At 46.3% G+C, this 19,071-nt stretch overlaps 1 protein-coding gene across 1 annotated transcript in view; it reads left to right on the top strand.

Moving 5' to 3' along the window:
* LOC311129602 (ras association domain-containing protein 3-like) overlaps positions 1–19,071 on the top strand; it is a 75,282-nt gene that overhangs the window by 5,681 nt on the left and 50,530 nt on the right. Inside the window, exon 2 of the mRNA XM_084161945.1 lies at positions 7,783–7,916. Within this exon, the coding sequence (XP_084018071.1) occupies positions 7,783–7,916 (134 nt within the window). The remainder of the gene's footprint in view (positions 1–7,782; positions 7,917–19,071) is intronic.

Below are 19,071 nucleotides of genomic sequence, written 5' to 3'. Positions count from 1 at the left end.
AGGGAAATAAGTATTTGACCCCCACTCAATGAGAATGATTTCTGGCTCCCAGGTGTCTTTTATACAGGTAATGAGCTGAGATTAGGAGCACACTCTTAAAGGGGGTGCTCCTAATCTCAGCTTGTTACCTATATATAAGACACCTGTCCACAGAAGCAATCAATCAATCAGATTCCAAACTCTCCACCATGGCCAAGACCAAAAAGCTCTCCAAGGATGTCAGGGACAAGATTGTAGACCTACACAAGGCTGGAATGGGCTACAAGACCATCGCCAAGTAGCTTGGTGAGAAGGTGACAACAGTTGGTGCGATTATTCACAAATGGAAGAAACACAAAATAACGGCCGGGGACTCCATGCAAGATCTTACCTCATGGAGTTGCAATGAACATGATAACGGTGAGGAATCAGCCCATAACTACACGGGAGGATCTTGTCAATGATCTCAAGGCAGCTGGGACCATAGTCACCAAAAAAACAATTGGTAACACACTACGCTGTGAAGGACTGAAATCCTGCAGCGCCCGCAAGGTCCCCCTGCTCAAGAAAGCACATATACATGTCCGTCTGAAGTTTGCCAATGAACATCTGAATGATTCAGAGGAGAACTGGGTGAAAGTGTTGTGGTCAGATGAGACCAAAATCGAGCTCTTTGGCATCAACTCAACTCGCCGTGTTTGGAGGAGGAGGAATGCTGTCTATGACCCCAAGAACACCATCCCCACCGTCAAACATAGAGGTGGAAACATTATGCTTTGGGGGTGTTTTTCTGCTAAGGGGACAGGCCAACTTCACCGCATCAAAGGGACGATGGACGGGGCCATATACCGTCAAATCTTGGGTGAGAACCTCCTTCCCTCAGCCAGGGCATTGAAAATGGGTTGTGGATGGGTATTTCAGCATGACAATGACCCAAAACACACGGCCAAGGCAACAAAGGAGTGGCTCAAGAAGAAGCACATTAAGGTCCTGGAGTGGCCTAGCCAGTCTCCAGACCTTAATCCCATAGAAAATCTGTGGAGGGAGCTGAAGGTTCGAGTTGCCAAATGTCAGCCTCGAAACCTTAATGACTTGGAGAAGATCTGCAAAGAGGAGTGGGACAAAATCCCTCCTGAGATGTGTGCAAACCTGGTGGTCATGTTTTACAGAGGGGTCAAATACTTATTTCCCTCATTAAAATACAAATCAATTTATAAAATTTTTTACATGCATTTTTCTGGATTTTGTTGTTGTTATTCTGTCTCTCACTGTTCAAATAAACCTACCATTAAAATTATAGACTGATAATTTCTTTGTCAGTGGGCAAACGTACAAAATCAGCAGGGTATCAAATACTTTTTTCCCTCACTGTATGTGATGGGATGTATAGACATTATGGACAGTGTGTGGATAAAATATGTGCTCTATCTGAAGAATACGTAGGATAGAAAAGTATATGTACAGCAATAGTTGAATAGGATGGACCTGACTAGAATACAGTGTATACATATGAAATTGGTAAAACAGTATGTAAACAATATTAAAGTGACCAGTGTTCCATGTCTATGTACATAGGGCAGCAGCCTCTAAGGTGCAGGGTTGAGTAACCGGGTGGTAGCCTGTAGTGACAGCGACAAAGTTCAGGGCAGGGTACTGGGTGGAGGCCGGCTAGTGATGGCTATTTATCAGTCTGATGGCCTTGAGATAGACGCTGTTTTTCAGTCTCTCGGTCCCAGCCTTGATGCACCTGTACTGACTTCACCTTCTGGATGATAGCGGGACTTGGGTGGCCTTGATGATCTTCTTGGCCTTCCTGTGACACCGGGTGCTGTAGATGTCCTGGAGGGCAGGCAATGTGCCCCCGGTGATGCATTGGGCAGACCGCACCACCCTCTGGAGAGCCCTGCGGTTGTGGACGGTGCAGTTGCCGTACCAGGTGTTGATACAGACCAACAGGATGCACTCAATGGTGCACCTGCAATAGTCTGTGAGGGTCTTCGGGGCCAAGACTAATTTCTTCGGCCTCCTGAGGTTGAAGAGGCGCTGTTGCGTCTTCTTCATCACACTGTCTGTGTGGGTGGACCATTTCAGATTGTCGCCCCGTAGATGCGGATGGGGGCGTGCTCCCTCTGCTGTCTACTGAAGTCCACGATCAGCTCCTTAGTTTTGTTGACGTTGAGGGAGAGGTTATTTTCCTGGCACCACTCTGCCAGGGCCCTCACCTCCTCCCTGTTGGCTGTCGCGTCATTGTTGGCAATCAGGCCTACCACTGTTGTGTCATCTGCAAACTTGATGATTGAGTTGGAGGCATATGTGGCCACTCAGTCATTGGTGAACAGGGAGTACAGGTGGGGGCTGAGCACGCACCCTTGTGGGGCCCCTGTGTTGAGGATCAGCGTAGTGGAGGTGTTGTTGCCTACCTTCACCACTTGGGGGCGGCCCGTCAGGAAGTCCAGAATCCAGTTGCACAGGGCGGGGTTCAGACTCAGGGCCCCGAGCTTGGAGGGTACTATGGTGTTGAAGGCTGAGCTGTAGTCAATTAACAGCATTCTTAAATAGGTATTCCTCTTGTCCAGATGGATAGGGCAGTGTGCAGTGCAATGGAGATTGTATCATCCATGGATCTATTGGGGCGGTATTTATCCCTGTCACTCACACTTAGCTGGCCAGAACCATTGGCCTTATAGGCCCAAATGGTCAGCTCAGCCTGAGGGGCCTGGTCCAAATCCATTTACATGGAGAGGTGAGAAGTTGGTTAAATCAGATTAGACATAGAGGAGATGGTGGATTAACACAACCTTTCATTCACTACAGGGAAATGTTAGAGACCTGTTGTGCTCCTGGATGAGGAAATAACTTGTTGTATTTTCTCATGATTAGATCAGCTTTCATTCTCCACCGAAGGCTGTGTGTGTGTGTGTGTACTTACGCATGCCTACCTGCGCATGTGTTTGCCCTAGTGCCCAGCTGCTGTTTGTGCAGGTGCATTGACAGTGTGGCTCCAGAAGACACTGCCCTCTGTGACAGGTTAATGACCCAACACAATGACCACACACACACTTTATGTATTACTATCCTTGTGGGACCTAAAATTAATTTCAATTCAAAATCCTATTTACCCTAAACCTAACCCTCACCCTAACCTTAACCCCTGACCCTAACCCTAACTCCTTAACCTAACCTATAACCCCTAACCCTAATTGCAACCATAACCTTTAACCTAACCCTTAAGCCTAAAATAGCCTTTGTCCTTGTGGGGTTCTGGGAAATGTCCCCACAAGGGAGATTTGTCCTTGTTTTACTATCCTTGTGGGGATTTCCGGTACCCATGAGGATAGTAATACACACACACAGGGGGTGAATGGGGGACTACACTAAGGGGAGGGACTAGCCCAGGCCAGACATGACACAGAAAAGCCAGACGGGGCAGGATAGAGAGAGAGAGAAAGAGAGGGGGAGAAAGAGGGTAGAGAGGGGCCAGAGTGAAAGACAGTCCAGAGCTGGGATTTGCAGGACCGGGGCGACCTTATGTTGGATATGCCCAGTGTGTATGAGTTGGAACCTGGTTGTGTGAGTGAATGAGCAATGGGGCTGGCTAAAGGATTTGGGAGGACTCTGAGGAGGTTATCTGGTTTCTTCTTCCGTGTTCCCAAACTGATCCGCCGCTCTGGACGCCTGGAACTAAGCCTCCTTTGGAGGAACTCTGGTGAGTGTGTGAGTGTGTGTCTGTACGTGTGTGTGTGTATGTGGGCCTGTGTTTAGCCAACCCCAGAGCATGGTGGTAAGGCAAACAGATGATTTTTTGTCACTAAGAGGCCATGACCTGAGAGATAAAACAAGTGTATGTACTCTATATACTGTTCCTTATAAACACATTGTTTAGGGACATACAGTTCAGGTCCTTCAGTGTTCATGTTCCGTAGAGACCAGCCACAGATGCAGTGTTGTGTCCACAGACAGACAGATCACTCAATGTCATCCCTGACCTGTCATGACACACGCTAGACTCAGCACAAACACTTTGTGTGGAAGGCTGGCAGACAGACAGACTCTGCAGAGAGACCGAAAGACGGGATACCGGTGAGAGGGAGAGTGGAAGAGAGATGAAAAGATATGCGCGTTCCATAATTAAGTGTGTGTGCATTTTAGTTAGGTGTTTAGCAGCCATGTGTGAAAAGGCTCGTAAGTGCTGAGTGAATGGGTATAGTCCGGTAGCTGGTTCTATGGGAAACTGTTTACTGTTTACTGAGGAAAACAACACTACCACAGTAGAATGACAACCCTTCCTTCTCCTCCACTGACAGTCAGCACGGTCTGAGACCACCTGCTGTCCTGACAGTGTGTGTTTTAGGGCAGTGTGTGTTGTTAGTGGGGGCCTGAGTGGAGCCAGATAGGAATGAGAGACTTGGAATTTAGAATTGAAGTCTCCAAATGTAGAATGTGGAATTAAGAAAGCCGTTAAGTATGTGCAATGCTGCTTCAAAAAGGATCTATTTTCTATTGTCTAAAGACAATGCAGCAACAAATACAACACACCACCTTTCTGGACTAGCCACACAAATACACAGCTCTTCAGCCCCAGAACACGCTTCTCCTATTACAGTCCAGTACTCAACAGTGTTGTTCTATGACAGGTATTGTGTTGCTGCATCCAGAGCCTTAGTGTCATACCAACTGCTTTAGTAAATTGATCATGTCGACCCATAGCCCAGAAACAGCTATTGTACCAACTGAAACACAAGGTTTCACTCAGCTTTGATTACAGGATAAGAAAACTACATCTCTCTCACTCACTCACTCACTCACTCACACACTCACGCACGCACGCACGCACGCAGGCACGCACACACACACACACACACACACACACACACACACACACACACACACACACACACACACACACACACACACACACACACACACACACACACACACACACACACACACACACACACACACACACACACACACACACACACACTCCATCCCCAAACATGCACACATGTCTACCTGGTCACAGCGGGACTCCAAGAAGTGTAGTCTTGAGTACTGTTATGTCTTCTGCAACCACACAGTGTCCTCTGGGTGAAGGTCTGGCTCTGCCCTGTTTACACACATTCTGCAAACCCTCTCTTACTTGCTTTTAAAACCAAGGCTATGGTCTTTACATGTTGGGAGTGGTACTGCAAGATCCAAGTATTTTACTCTGGTAAACAGTCTTTGCGTCAGGGCAAATGGTGTTTATAGGGCGGAGGGTGGGGTGGGGGGGGGACCGGCTGGGGGCGTGTGTGTGTTATGGCGAGGTGGAGTTTGGCTGAATTGGCTCTTAGCACGTCAGTGAGAAGGTAGCCACAGGTTCCTCATCTTTCCTCCCAGCACACAGAGACATGGTTAGACAGCCAGCTCTAAATACTACACACAGCTAACACTGGTTAGGCTCAGGGGCGAGTGGTGTTGGTATGCATTTGTTTGTGGAGTGTGTTGTTGTTCTTTGTGTGGGTGTGTGGGAAGATGCTGAGTTCTCCTCTTAGCTCCACCAATTAACTCTGATTGATTGGTTTTGCCTGGCTGATTACAGGAAGGGCTATTATCAATGAGACAGCACAGCTATACTACACACACACACACACACACACACACACACACACACACACACACACACACACACACACACACACACTCGGCACTCCCCACAGGCCCAGGAGACTCCCAGGGGGAAAAAGTGCTTAACTCATCAGACAGACAGTAAAAATCATCATCATCAGATTTCTGTCTGTCTTTCTTTTGCAGTTTGTTTGCGTATTTATTTATCCTCACTGGGGTGAGACAAATCTCCTCTAAGTTCATGCATCATAGGCATAGTATCTTATGGCTGATGACATAGCCTATGATGGTGTTTGTTATTATTTCATGGCGTAGTGGACGGACCGTGTAACATTTCCTCTCTGGTTTTGTCCCAGCGCCAGGGCCTAGCTGGGACAATGCTCAGGCTTTGCCTCATTGTATCGAGAGCTACAGAGGGTTAGAGAAGGTTAGGGCAGGAAGCATAGCAGACAAGAGCTGGCCACCGTCTTTGTGTGCTGGTGAGCTCAGAGAGGGGCATCCCTGGCCCACACACACACGTACGCACACACACTCTCTCACACACATGCACACGGACACACGCACTCTCTCTCTCTCCCGCCATCTCTCCCTCTCTTTTCTCTCCTACTGTCTGTGTGTCCATCACTGTGACCCGCTGAGCCTCCGTTTGACAGGCAAATCACCCACTCAGCACTACCATACAGAGAGAGTGGGAGGGGGAGACAGAGAAGGAGTGAGTGAATGTGAGAGAGGAAATGTGAGAGAGTGGTAGCAGCTAGGCAAATTAGTCTCTGTGTAGGTCTGGGCTGGCGAGGGAGGTGGGGGTTCCCAGTCCGCACAGGCTATTGTTCCTGATGCTTGTTGTGCCTGTATGTAAGAGAGTGAGTGCGTCGAAGCTGGGCCTGTTGCTACTGGCCTGTGGTGGTACAGTGTAGGCAGTGGTCAAGGAGTATTGGTTAGCAGACAGAGCAGCGAAGGAGAGCTTCAGAGAGAAGAGTGTGTGAGGCAGGAGGGAGATGGTGTGCTGGCCGGGGATGGGAGCAGCCATCTGTAAACTGTCGGTGAAGCTCAGCCAGCAGGTGAAGAGGAGGTCGTCAGGTAAGAGATGAGACACACACACACACACACACACACACACACACACACACACACACACACACACACACACACACACACACACACACACACACCACTCTGTTCCTGTACATCAGTGCTAACAGTGAGGACTGGCCGGATGTTCTGTACTCTGCAGAGGGAGTGTCACAGTGATGTGTAATGTATTCTGTGTTATTAGCAGTCTCTCCCTGTCTCTCCTCCATACTGAGTTATTTCTAAGTGGGCTGCTGGATGCTGGCCAGCCAGCGCAGAGAACGAGAGGAGAAAGAGAAAGAAAGAGAGTACATATTAGAGATTCCTTCAACCTTTTCTTCTGCCGTGGCGGAGGTACAGTATGCATAGGAGGACGTTTCTGGGTCACTGTAGACTTTTCCCAGCCTGTCAGACAGACCTGATTGAATGTCAGCTGAACAGTTCTTCTTGTTCTTTGTCATTCCAGTGTATTATATACTGTTTACTTTTTGTTGCACTTGGAATAGTTAGATTAGTAACTTTGTTTCACTTGACTGAGCTGAATGTTAATAGCTCAGATGAAATATTTTTGAATCGTGACTGTGAATGGGGTCAGTATGATTGTTTGCATACTGTGGACAACCTAATTTCCATCCTGTCCTCTCTTCAGACACAACACAACATGACCTGAATATTGCTGCTGCTGGAGACCCGAGCCTGGAGACCTAGGGAATATTTGCTTAGCCGTTTGGGGTTGCGTTATAGATTAAATATGTTAGTGACTGGGTTATATGTTAGTGATTTGGTTATGGATTAAACTTGTTAGGGGTTGGCTGCGTAATTAACATAGTACTTGTGACCTGAGTGTATCCACGGGTCTCTGTTAATGATCACGCTGCTATTGAGTCAACACAGATAAAATACTTTAGATCCTCCTGGCTAGGAAGTGGCAAGAGTCTTTAAGAGGTGTAAAAATAACTAGTAGTACGAAATGAGGGTATTTGGTGCAGTGTTAAACACTGTCAGCAGTAGCCTTGACCCGCTCCGTTGACACACACCGAGAGAGAATGCAGGCTCTATGAGTCTGCAAGGTCAGGTCAGAGTGTGCTCTTCACAATTGTTTGACAAGCTCCTCTCCTCCTGCTCCAGGGTGTAAGTATACGTGTCACCCAGAGTGTCAAGAGCGAGTGTCGTTGGACTGTCACCCCAGTGGTCCTGTTGTCGTTGACACCCCCCTCAGCCCCTTCAGCAAGGACCACCTCAACAACAACATACCGCCCATCGTGAGTACCCACCTTCTCTCTCACTCCCTCTGTGTCTGTGTGTGTGTGTGTGGTCTAATTAAAGGGTCAACACTTTGTTCCTTGAGATAAGTGCTGATATTATATTCTGTGATAGTCACATTATGACTGTATTCAGTGATTTGTTGTTACTCACTACGGGTTTGCAACGTCAGACTCAGTTCACCATTAGCTGCATTTACAGAGCTGCGGAGGGGGTGGGCTGTGATGTTTATATTTCACCACAAGGGGGCGTTGGAGTCCATAGAATGAGTATTCATCCTGCCCGTGATTACAGTGAGGGACTGAGACTTAGTTCACTAATGTACCGCCTGATGACTCTCTCTCTGTCTCAATACTGTATCTCTTGTCATAGAGCTCTTGGCGGGAGTGAGTGAATGTTTGGGGGATGTGTTGCTCTTAGGGTTTTTTGGGGGGATAAATGGCTCTGAATACTCTGATGGTATCATACAGAAGGGTGTGTGTTTGGGATTAGCTAGGTGGGGCCAATGCTTTGAGACCAGCTCTCCATGTCATTCTCTATATAATAGCCCTGGAGTCATCGTGTGTGTGTGTGTGTGTGTGTGTGTGTGTGTGTGTGTGTGTGTGTGTGTGTGTGTGTGTGTGTGTGTGTGTGCATTCAAAACTACCTGGCCCTGTAGCCCGCCCAACAGCAACGTGCCGGCTGCCACATATAGCGGGGGTCGTGTTGGGTGACCTCACACACATTTCTGTCCTCTGTGGTCCCAGGGGAGTCCAAGGGTGTGTGTGTGGGGGGGCCCTGTCCCTAAGTCCCTGAGCCTTGGTCAACTTCACGTACGCAAGCATGCGTACACACACACACACACACACTACTCTCGTGTGTGATGGATGGATGGAATGAGTGAGGGCATTACGCCATATAGACACCCCTCTGTGGATCATATTCAGCATGTCAGAGATCTTCAACTCTGTCAAAACAGTCTGGCTTCAATACTGCAGTGAAACAGTTTAGTGGTGAGATGTTAGCTCAGCAGAAACATGGGCCTAATGCTGAATAGTACTGAACAGTGCTGCTTAGACATGCAGATGTCTGTCATGTTGTTGTTTCACAGTGTTCTGTTTCTGTTTCTGTGTTAATCTGGGGCTGGGTGTCTGTGTGTGTCTGTGTCTGTGTGTGTGTGCGGCCGGGTCAGACAGCGGGAGGTATTGTTGGGTTTTGACCAAACTCTCCCATGTGACTGCCCAGAACCAGAACCAGACTCATATATTTATATGATCCTTTATTATCCTTATATAACAAGTACTCTGAACCTCCCAGTAGACTGTAGCTATCTCTATCTCTGTCCAACTCTCTGTCTCTGCTCTGTGGTCTGTGCTTCAAACTCTCCTGAAATGGACTCTGACAGATAATGATATGAAGCCATGAGACAGTAAATAAATGATGTGTCTCAGAGAAGGAAATGGAATCCGAGTGAGGATAGATTGGATCGATGGATCTTCTCAGTCTCTGCTATACCCAGACGACACAGACACAGGAAGACAATGAGCGCCTTATCCCAGTTTAGAAGAGTGTAATAGACTAGGAATAGAGAGGGCCTCTATAATATTACTCAGTAACTATCATGATGAATAGATTAACACCTAGTGGTGCCCTGTCTGTCTATCTGTCTGTCTGTCAGTACCTGTACTGGCAGATTAATCACAGACAGCTGGTTAGGTGATGAAGTTCACAGGAATGAAGGAATGACACTGACCCAATATGTCTGCCAGCTGGTGACATTTATAACTAGGAGTCAATTCAACGCGGTGGAATCCTACACACTGTAACACACCTTCTGAGTGAAACAAGATCTGGGGCAGCACTCAGTCATGACGTGCAGGAGAGTAAAGTGATTAGCTGATCGAATAGATCAGTGATTGCATTAAGCAGTGATTGTTCTGGTCTGGAGTTTGTCACTGAGTTGACTATAACAGAGTAATACAGAGATTGACATCAGTCTGACCCAGAGCTCTTGCGCTGTCATGGGCTAACTCTGTTACTGGGCCTGAAACAAAGTTATTGGAAATGGCATGTTAGTGTCACTGTAGATTTTTCACCATAGAGACATGATTCACAAGCAATCTACATCTCTGTTGGCGCTAACTGAAGTTCTATACACAACAAGATCTCACTAACTCAAAAATGAACACACTAATGCAAAAAATTACGCACGAAGACACCCGGGTACATCATTTGTACTAGGTAGTTCATGTGTAATTAGTTCATGTGTGATTTAGTTAGTTCATGTATGGGAAGTTTCGCTGTAGAGACAGTTGTTCTGACTGAGGAGGGGGGTGTTTTCTGAGTGAGTGACCACGCACAGTGCTGAGAGTGACCTCTGAACTCTATATGCACATGTCCCCTACCGCACTCTTATAAGCTGAGCTATGCCCTCTGATAGGCTATCTAGCCAGACAGGCGGTAAATAATAGGGCCATTTCCTGTTCCTGTACGATGGGAAAGTCAAACACAGAGACCTGGGGGAAAACAGTCGTTAGGAAGAGAATAATGTTTATGTATTCCCTCTGGGCTTCATTGCTGCTCGTTAACCCCAAATGTTAGGTTAGGAACACCTGCATAAGTTGTTGATCTTTAACCTTTGACCTTTGTGATGTCACCTCTGTTAATATGTGCATTCTTCACAAACCTCCACAGACCTCTTTATCTTTGGAGGAAGGATCAGGGACTCTACACCTCTCTGAGATCTCTTCCTGATTCCTTTCCCTCTTCTCCTCCTCATCATGAGTGGAGTAATTTAGTACGTCCTATAGGGTTGCTTGCGTCATGCCATAGGTGTGCTATCTTACCTGCTTCAGTCAGTTTTTCTTCCTTCTTAGCAGGGTTACCTTATCACTCCTCTTAAAAACTCCTCTTAAAAACATCCACTCTGCATAGCAGCTCGGTTCTATATGATTAGTGGGCTGTAACTTCAGATAGTTTACCTTTTAGTGACCTAACCTCAACTGCAGGGATGTTGTGAAACACACTGTTAAAGAGGACTTGGTTAACCAGGTCACACCCGGTCCTGATTTACTGTAGATGTTGATGTCGGAACTCAGGGTTTTATTGTTGTTGTGAGGGAATGGGGTCAGAGTTCACCCCAGATTGGTTCAGCATGTTACTGTTTTACAGACAGGGTGTTCCGGCTGTCTCAATGTTCCCTCTCTGTGCCAAACTGGGCTGATAATGATGTACGATAACATCTTAAAACCACCGGAAATCCCCAGGCTTTCCCCATACCCCAGCTACCTCTGACAGACAGTGTTTCCTATCAGCAGACATAGCAGACATGACTGTCTGGATCAAGGAATCTTCTGGGACTCTACAGTGAACTCTACTTAGATAGAATGTCTGTCCCTACTAGTCAATATTCATTTGGTCTGCGATACATCAGTGGTCATCCCATTCCCTTATGGTTCCAACTTAGTTCCCCTATCATTCACAGCCCTGAGAAGTCATGTCTATCAAATAAAACCTTATGTTGAACCACAAGACAGAGTGACTTCTGTGCCACAATCACAGTCGCATCAAAATCCCATCACAGCCTGATGACTTCCAGGTCAGCCTGTAAATACATGATGTATCATTGTTTCTTATCTGCACCGTCTTTCCCCTGTTGTCCCATCGTCTCCTCTCTCTCCTGCCGGTCTGTAGTGTAATCAGTGAGTCATTGTGTTGTTACCTGAGGAGGAGAGACGGCCATGTTGTTGACAGAGCCAACATCTAATCAGAGACTGCAATCCTAGTAGGATGAGGAATAATCTCACCTGATGTTTATGTTGCCTGTAGCGATTGTGTGCTTCCCCCTCAGTGGCTGTAGGTAGTGTGTGCGCTTCCCCCCCTTAATGTACAGAGTGGGGCCCTGATGATTCTAAGCCCTGTGTCCATCTAAAGGCCAGACAAAGGGGCCACAGTTAGTTACTGTATATGGGACATAAGGTGGGGAGAGAGCAGGTCTATTGTGACTCTATCCTCTTTAAGCGAGTCCTGACCTGCCTATAGTATTATACCTGTGAGCAGCAGCTGTTCCTGTGTTGTCTGCAGTTATGAGTAGGATAAAGTTGTCCCCTATACATTTATCCAGGCTTAGTTTTGTGTTTCCTCATTTAGGGTGGGGGAGCTGAACTTAGATCTGTGCCTATGGGCTGATCGTAGGGTAGCCTATGGTGTGGTATGAATTGTGTGTGTGTGTGTTTATGTTTACGATGCTGTCTTGAACTCTGCCAGCCGTATCTACCCATATAATCTCCGCCTCCGCTCCACTCCGATAAGCTTACTGTAAATGGCACACATTCATCATTGATAAAGGTTCAGGATAAAAGGGTTAAAAAACATGTACAAAATGAACTTTGAAAGACTTAAGATTCAACTTCATTTGAGAAAACCAGAGAGCGTGTGAAGTGAATAGTGTTGATCTGTCTCTGTTTTGGCAACAAACAGTACAGAATTATGGGCAGCACCTCAACTCCCCAAAGTGTAAATGTGTTACCCAGTATAATAGTCCCTTTGATCTCTTCAGGGTCAATGTTGCGTGCCAGGTTCTTTACCGTTTGAAGTGCAAAATGGAGGGTGGTTTGTGTAGCTCAGAAACCAGTTAAGTGAGATACGGTAGTCTGCACATACTGTAACTAAGAACTTTGTTGTTGTTGTTGTTAATAAAGTTGTGAACTTGTGAAAATTAGGTAAATACCGTAGCAAAGATGGAATATATTACAGTAGAATAGTATCTGTATCCATGCATTCCTATGGTGTTTGATCAGGAGTGAAATGGAGCGTCTTGGCTGTCAGAGAGTTTTGTTAGTTACTGTGCCTCAGAGGAAGAGAGGCAGCAAATGCATTACAACATGCACACTGGCACACACACACTCACTACAGTAGACTCAGTGCCTCAGGAGAAACACAGGAGAAGTCAAAGCTGAGTCACTCAGGCCATACTTGGCTCAGTCAAGGGGGTAGGGACAGGTATCCACTACTATTGTGGTGTAATCTAACCTCATATATGGCCACAGGGGTTTAAAGTTGATCCACAGAGAAGGGGCCAGGGTGTAATCCATATACAGTGTATTCGGAAAGTATTCAGACCCCTTGACTTTTTCAACATTTTGTTACGTTACAGCCTTATTCTAAAATTGATTTTCCTCATCAATCTACACAATACCGCATAACGACAAAGCCAAAACCGGCTTTTAGAAATGTTTGCAAATGTATAAAAAAATATACAACTGAAATATCACATTTACATAAGTATTCAGACCCTTTACTCATTACTTTGTTGAAGCACCTTTGGCAGTGATTACATTCTCAAGTCTTCTTGGGTATGACGCTACAAGCTGGGCACACCTGTATTTGTGGAGTTTCTCCCATTCTTTTCTGCAGATCCTCTCAAGCTCTGTCAGGTTGAATGGGGAACGTCGCTGCACAGCTATTTTCAGGTCTCTCCAAAGATGTTCTCCAGGACATTCAGAGACTTGTCCCGAAGCCACTCCTGCGTTGTCTTGGCTGTGTGCTTAGGGTCATTGTCCTGTTGGAAGGTGAACCTTCGTCCCAGTCTGAGGTCCTGAGCGCTCTGGAGCAGGTGTTCATCAAGGATCTCTCTGTACGTTGCTCTGTTAATCTTTCCCTCGATCCGGACTAGTCTCCCAGTCCCTGCCACTGAAAAACATCCCCACAGCATGATGCTGCCACCACCATGCTTCACCGTAGGAAAAGTCCCAGGTTTCCTCCAGACGTGACGCTTGGCATACAGGCCAAAGAGTTCAATCTTGTTTCTCATGGTCAGAGAGTCATTTAGGTGCCTTTTGGCAAACTCCAAGCGGGCTGTCATGTGCCTTTTACTAAGGAGTGGCTTCCGTCTAGCCACTCTACAATAAAGGCCAGATTGGTGGAGTGCTGCAGAGATGGTTGTCCTTCTGGAAGGTTCTCCCATCTCCACAGAGGAACTCTGGAGCTCTGTCAGAGTGACCATCGAGTTCTTGGTCACCTCCCTGACCAAGGCCCTTCTCCCCCGATTGCTCAGTTTGGCCGGGCAGCTAGCTCTAGGAAGAGTCTCGGTGGTTCCAAACTTCTTCCATTTAAGAATGATGGAGGCCACCGTGTTCTTGGGGACCTTCAATGCTGTAGAAATGTTTTGGTACCCTTCCCCAGATCTGTGCCTCGACACAATCCAGTCTCGGAGCTCTACAGACAATTCCTTCGACCTCATGGCTTGGTTTTTGCTCTGACATGCACTGTCAACTGTGGGACCTTATATAGACAGGTGTGTGCCTTTCCAAATCATGTCCAATCAATTGAAGTTACCACAAGTGGACTCCAATCAAGTTGTAGAAACATCTCAAGGATGATCAGTGGAAACAGGATGCACCTGAGCTCAATTTCGAGTCTCATAGCAAAGGGTCTGAATACTTATGTAAATAAGGTATTTCTGTTTTTATTTTTAGTAAATGTGCAAACTTTTCTAAAAACCTGTTTTCGCTTTGTCATTATGGGGTATTGTGCGTAGATTGATGAGGAAAACATTTATTTAATCAATTTTAGAATAAGGTTGTAACGTAACAAAATGTGGAAAAAAGGGAAGGGGTCTGAATACTTTCCGAATGCACTGTATACAGTATACTGAAACTAGCTTTCCATTACTCTTATGAGTGAGCATTCCTGATCTGTGTTTTATCTCAAGCACATCATATATCATTACTCACGGGAATATTTTTTGTACCTGATAATAAAATAGGGTGAATTATTACAACAATGACGTCATTCTAGATGATAAAGGTAGGGAAACTCGGATTCCCACACTCACTGACGCAACCTCCTTAGACATACACCTTTGTAGAGAGTAGGCGTGTGAGCCTGAAGTAGAGTGTCAGTTTTCTCACAACTCTCTCTCCACAGACTAGCCTTTGAGGTGGAAGTCTCGTTTATGGAGTCATTTATGGAACATTCCTTACACCTCCCCGACCTCACCCACTCACCTCCTTACGCCCCTACTCCTTTCCCCTCACCACCTCACCCCCTCTCACTCTCACCTCTTCTTTCCCCTTCACCTATAACTAACTAAACCTGCAGCGTTTAAACAAGCAGTGTGCTGAGAACCTTAAGCCCCTGCCTGCAGAGGAATGTGGGTAATGTCTGCTAAGGGCTGTGGCTCTCAGCCAGAGAGACTACAGGCCCAGTGACCGTTCACCTCTCTCTCTAGCCTGGCCTGGCTGACCGCTCTCTCTCTCTGTGGAGACCGGGAAGGGGGGCGGGGTTCAAGCTGAGTGTCCATTGTTTTACACCAGGGAAGGGAGAGGGAGTGCGAGGGGGTTGGGACTGAGAATGAGTTTCCAATTGTGTCTGAGACATTCTCTGTGATGTTTTCACGCTCACCTACAGGAGCCGATCTGTTCCTTCCAAAGTCAGTACAGTACTACAGAAATACAGGCCAAGGAAGCCGCAACAACTAGTGCCCTTCACGCCACCTGACCAGAAGCTGTTGGTTAGACAGGGTTCTAGTGGACAGTATAGTTTCTCCTTAACAGACGTGGGCAGTTGGCTCTGAGACTGCAAGAGAACTGGACAGAGAGGCCAGCTGTATGAGTCTTTTCTGACCAGGCTGTGTTGTGGTTGGAGGGTTTGGCTGTTCCGGTGCTCCTAGGTTATTTTTAGGTCGCCTCTGCGTTCTGGGTTTAAATTAGGTCTGTCCCTCCATAAACCCCGAAGAAGCCTGCTACAGTATGTGTTGGGTGTGGTAAGGATAAGAGTTGTACACCTTATTCATTACAGATGTTACATACATTTGACCCAGTAGCTGACGTTGTAACAGCCTTTCTAGTGACTGGGTGGGCTAGTTAGTTGTATGATATGAATGTGTAAAAGAATAAGCCACACAGAAGGAGCCATGTAGAAATGTACTAAGAAAAAAGCCTCAGGCAACTAAAATCATATTAGAAATGAACTGCATGCACTTTTCATTGTGGTTGTTAAAGCATTATAGCTCTGCTCTCTGAAAATCGCAGTAATGGGTTCCATTTGTTAGCTGATGCAAGACAACTTTATCAGAAGCAAAAAATGCCACCGCTGAGTTAAAACATGAATTCAACCATATTACACATTTATAACCAAATAAACCCAGGAGCCAGCTAGCCTCCCCACAGTCAAACACCAAATGTGTTTTCAGAATGTTTATTGATACGTATACAACAGATTATCTGACACTGCATGGGTGGTTGTCAGAACAACAGCATGGGAAGCTGCTGCTGAAATGATTCAATTCCATTCAAATAACTTGATTGACTCGCTGTGATCAGCGCCAGTAGGAGAGAAAGCCAACCCACACCAGTGAATGAGAGTCAGTACCAGAGAGGGGTTTATCCCTGGCTAGAACCCAACCCAGCCTCCAGATGGAACAAGGCTTTAATTTGGGTGTTTTTTATTCAGCTTTTCCTCGTCCAGGCCAAACGTTTACATAACCCAGTCTATCCTCATATGGTAGAGATGGACCAGAGATGGACCCCAGGTCACTATAACTAATGCCTTGACCAGTTTGGATTGAAAGGTGAGAATGCAGTTGAACCGGAGTTCTCATGTAGGGTTCTCGCATCCCATTTCCTGGTTACTGATGATGTCATGTCACCCCTGGCTACAGAATCCCGTCAGAGCACCTTGAGCTGTGTGAGGGTAGCTCACATAGGCCTATGCAGAGTTTAGAAAGGGGCAAGACAAAAAAAGAAATTGGTTGTGACATTCTGATTTTATATATAGGTTATATGTGGTTGTGACAGATAGGCAGGGGTTATTTGCATGTACATGACATACGATTAGACACACACACACACACACACACACACACACACACACACACACACACACACACACACACACACACACACACTACCACCAACACCATCAAGGGCCACTGGAAATTTTAAAAGTTTGGTCCGAGCGAACGCCTGCTGTTCCACCCATTCTAAAAACCAGTTTTCGCTTTGTCATTATGGGGTAATGTGCGTAGATTGATGAGGAAAAAAATTAATTTAATCAATTTTAGAATAAGGTTGTAATGTAACAAAATGTGGAAAAAGGGAAGGGGTCTGAATACTTTCCGAATGCACTGTATACAGTGTACTGAAACTAGCTTTCCATTACTCTTATGAGTGAGCATTCCTCATCTGTGTTTTATCTCAAGCACATCATATATCATTACTCACGGGAATTTTTTTGTACCTGAAAATAAAATAGGATGAATTATTACAGCAATGACGTCATTCTAGATGATAAAGGTAGGGAAACTCGGATTCCCACACTCACTGACACAACCTCCTTAGACATACACCTTTGTAGAGAGTAGGCGTTTGAGCCTGAAGTAGAGAGTGTCAGTTTTCTCACAACTCTCTCTCCACAGACTAGCCTTTGAGGTGGAAGTCTCGTTTATGGAGTCATTTATGGAACATTCCTTACACCTCCCCGACCTCACCCACTCACCTCCTTACGCCCCTACTCCTTTCCCCTCACCACCTCACCCCCTCTCACTCTCACCTCTTCTTTCCCCTTCACCTATAACTAACTAAACCTGCAGCGTTTAAACAAGCAGTGTGCTGAGAACCTTAAGCCCCTGCCTGCAGAGGAATGTGGGTAATGTCTGCTAAGGGCTGTGGCTCTCAGCCAGAGAGACTACAGGCCCAGTGACGGTTCACCTCTCTCTCTAGCCTGGCCTGCCTGACCGCTCTCTCTCTCTGTGGAGACCGGGAAGGGGGGCGGGGTTCAAGCTGAGTGTCCATTGTTTTACACCAGGGAAGGGAGAGGGAGTGCGAGGGGGTTGGGACTGAGAATGAGTTTCCAATTGTGTCTGAGACGTTCTCTGTGCTGTTTTCACGCTCACCTGCAGGAGCCGATCTGTTCCTTCCAAAGTCAGTACAGTACTACAGAAATACAGGCCAAGGAAGCCGCAACAACTAGTGCCCTTCACGCCACCTGACCAGAAGCTGTTGGTTAGACAGGGTTCTAGTGGACAGTATAGTTTCTCCTTAACAGACGTGGGCAGTTGGCTCTGAGACTGCAAGAGAACTGGACAGAGAGGCCAGCTGTATGAGTCTTTTCTGACCAGGCTGTGTTGTGGTTGGAGGGTTTGGCTGTTCCGGTGCTCCTAGGTTATTTTTAGGTCGCCTCTGCGTTCTGGGTTTAAATTAGGCATGTCCCTCCATGAACCCAGAAGAAGCCTGCTACAGTATGTGTTGGGTGTGGTAAGGATAAGAGTTGTACACCTTACTCATTACAGATGTTACATACATTTGACCCAGTAGATGACGTTGTAACAGCCTTTCTAGTGACTGGGTGGGCTAGTTAGTTGTATGATATTAGTGTGTAAAAGAATAAGCCACACAGAAGGAGCCATGTAGAAATGTACTAAGAAAAAAGCCTCAGGCAACTAAAATCATATTAGAAATGAACTGCATGCACTTTTCATTGTGGTTGTTAAAGCATTATAGCTCTGCTCTCTGAAAATCGCAGTAATGGGTTCCATTTGTTAGCTGATGCAAGACAACTTTATCAGAAGCAAAAAATGCCACCACTGAGTTAAAACATGAATTCAACCATATTACACATTTATAACTAAATAAACCCAGGAGCCAGCTAGCCTCCCCACAGTCAAACACCAAATGTGTTTTCAGAATGTTTATTGATACGTATACAACAGATTATCTGACACTGCATGGGTGGTTGTCAGAACAACAGCATGGGAAGCTGCTGCTGAAATGATTCAATTCCATTCAAATAACTTGATTGACTCGCTGTGATCAGCGCCAGTAGGAGAGAAAGCCAACCCACACCAGTGAATGAGAGTCAGTACCAGAGAGGGGTTTATCCCTGGCTAGAACCCAACCCAGCCTCCAGATGGAACAAGGCTTTAATTTGGGTGTTTTTTATTCAGCTTTTCCACGTCCAGGCCAAACGTTTACATAACCCAGTCTATCCTCATATGGTAGAGATGGACCAGAGATGGACCCCAGGTCACTATAACTAAAGCCTTGACCAGTTTGGATTGAAAGGTGAGAATGCAGTTGAACCGGAGTTCTCACGTAGGGTTCTCGCATCCCATTTCCTGGTTACTGATGATGTCATGTCACCCCTGGCTACAGAATCCCGTCAGAGCACCTTGAG

Source organism: Coregonus lavaretus (genome assembly GCF_964263955.1).
Source record: "Coregonus lavaretus genome assembly, chromosome: 5".
In the NCBI taxonomy this organism is placed as follows: Eukaryota; Metazoa; Chordata; class Actinopteri; order Salmoniformes; family Salmonidae; genus Coregonus; species Coregonus lavaretus.
The sequence above is the reverse complement of the archived record's forward strand: the minus strand, read 5'-3'. Positions and strand labels throughout refer to the sequence as shown.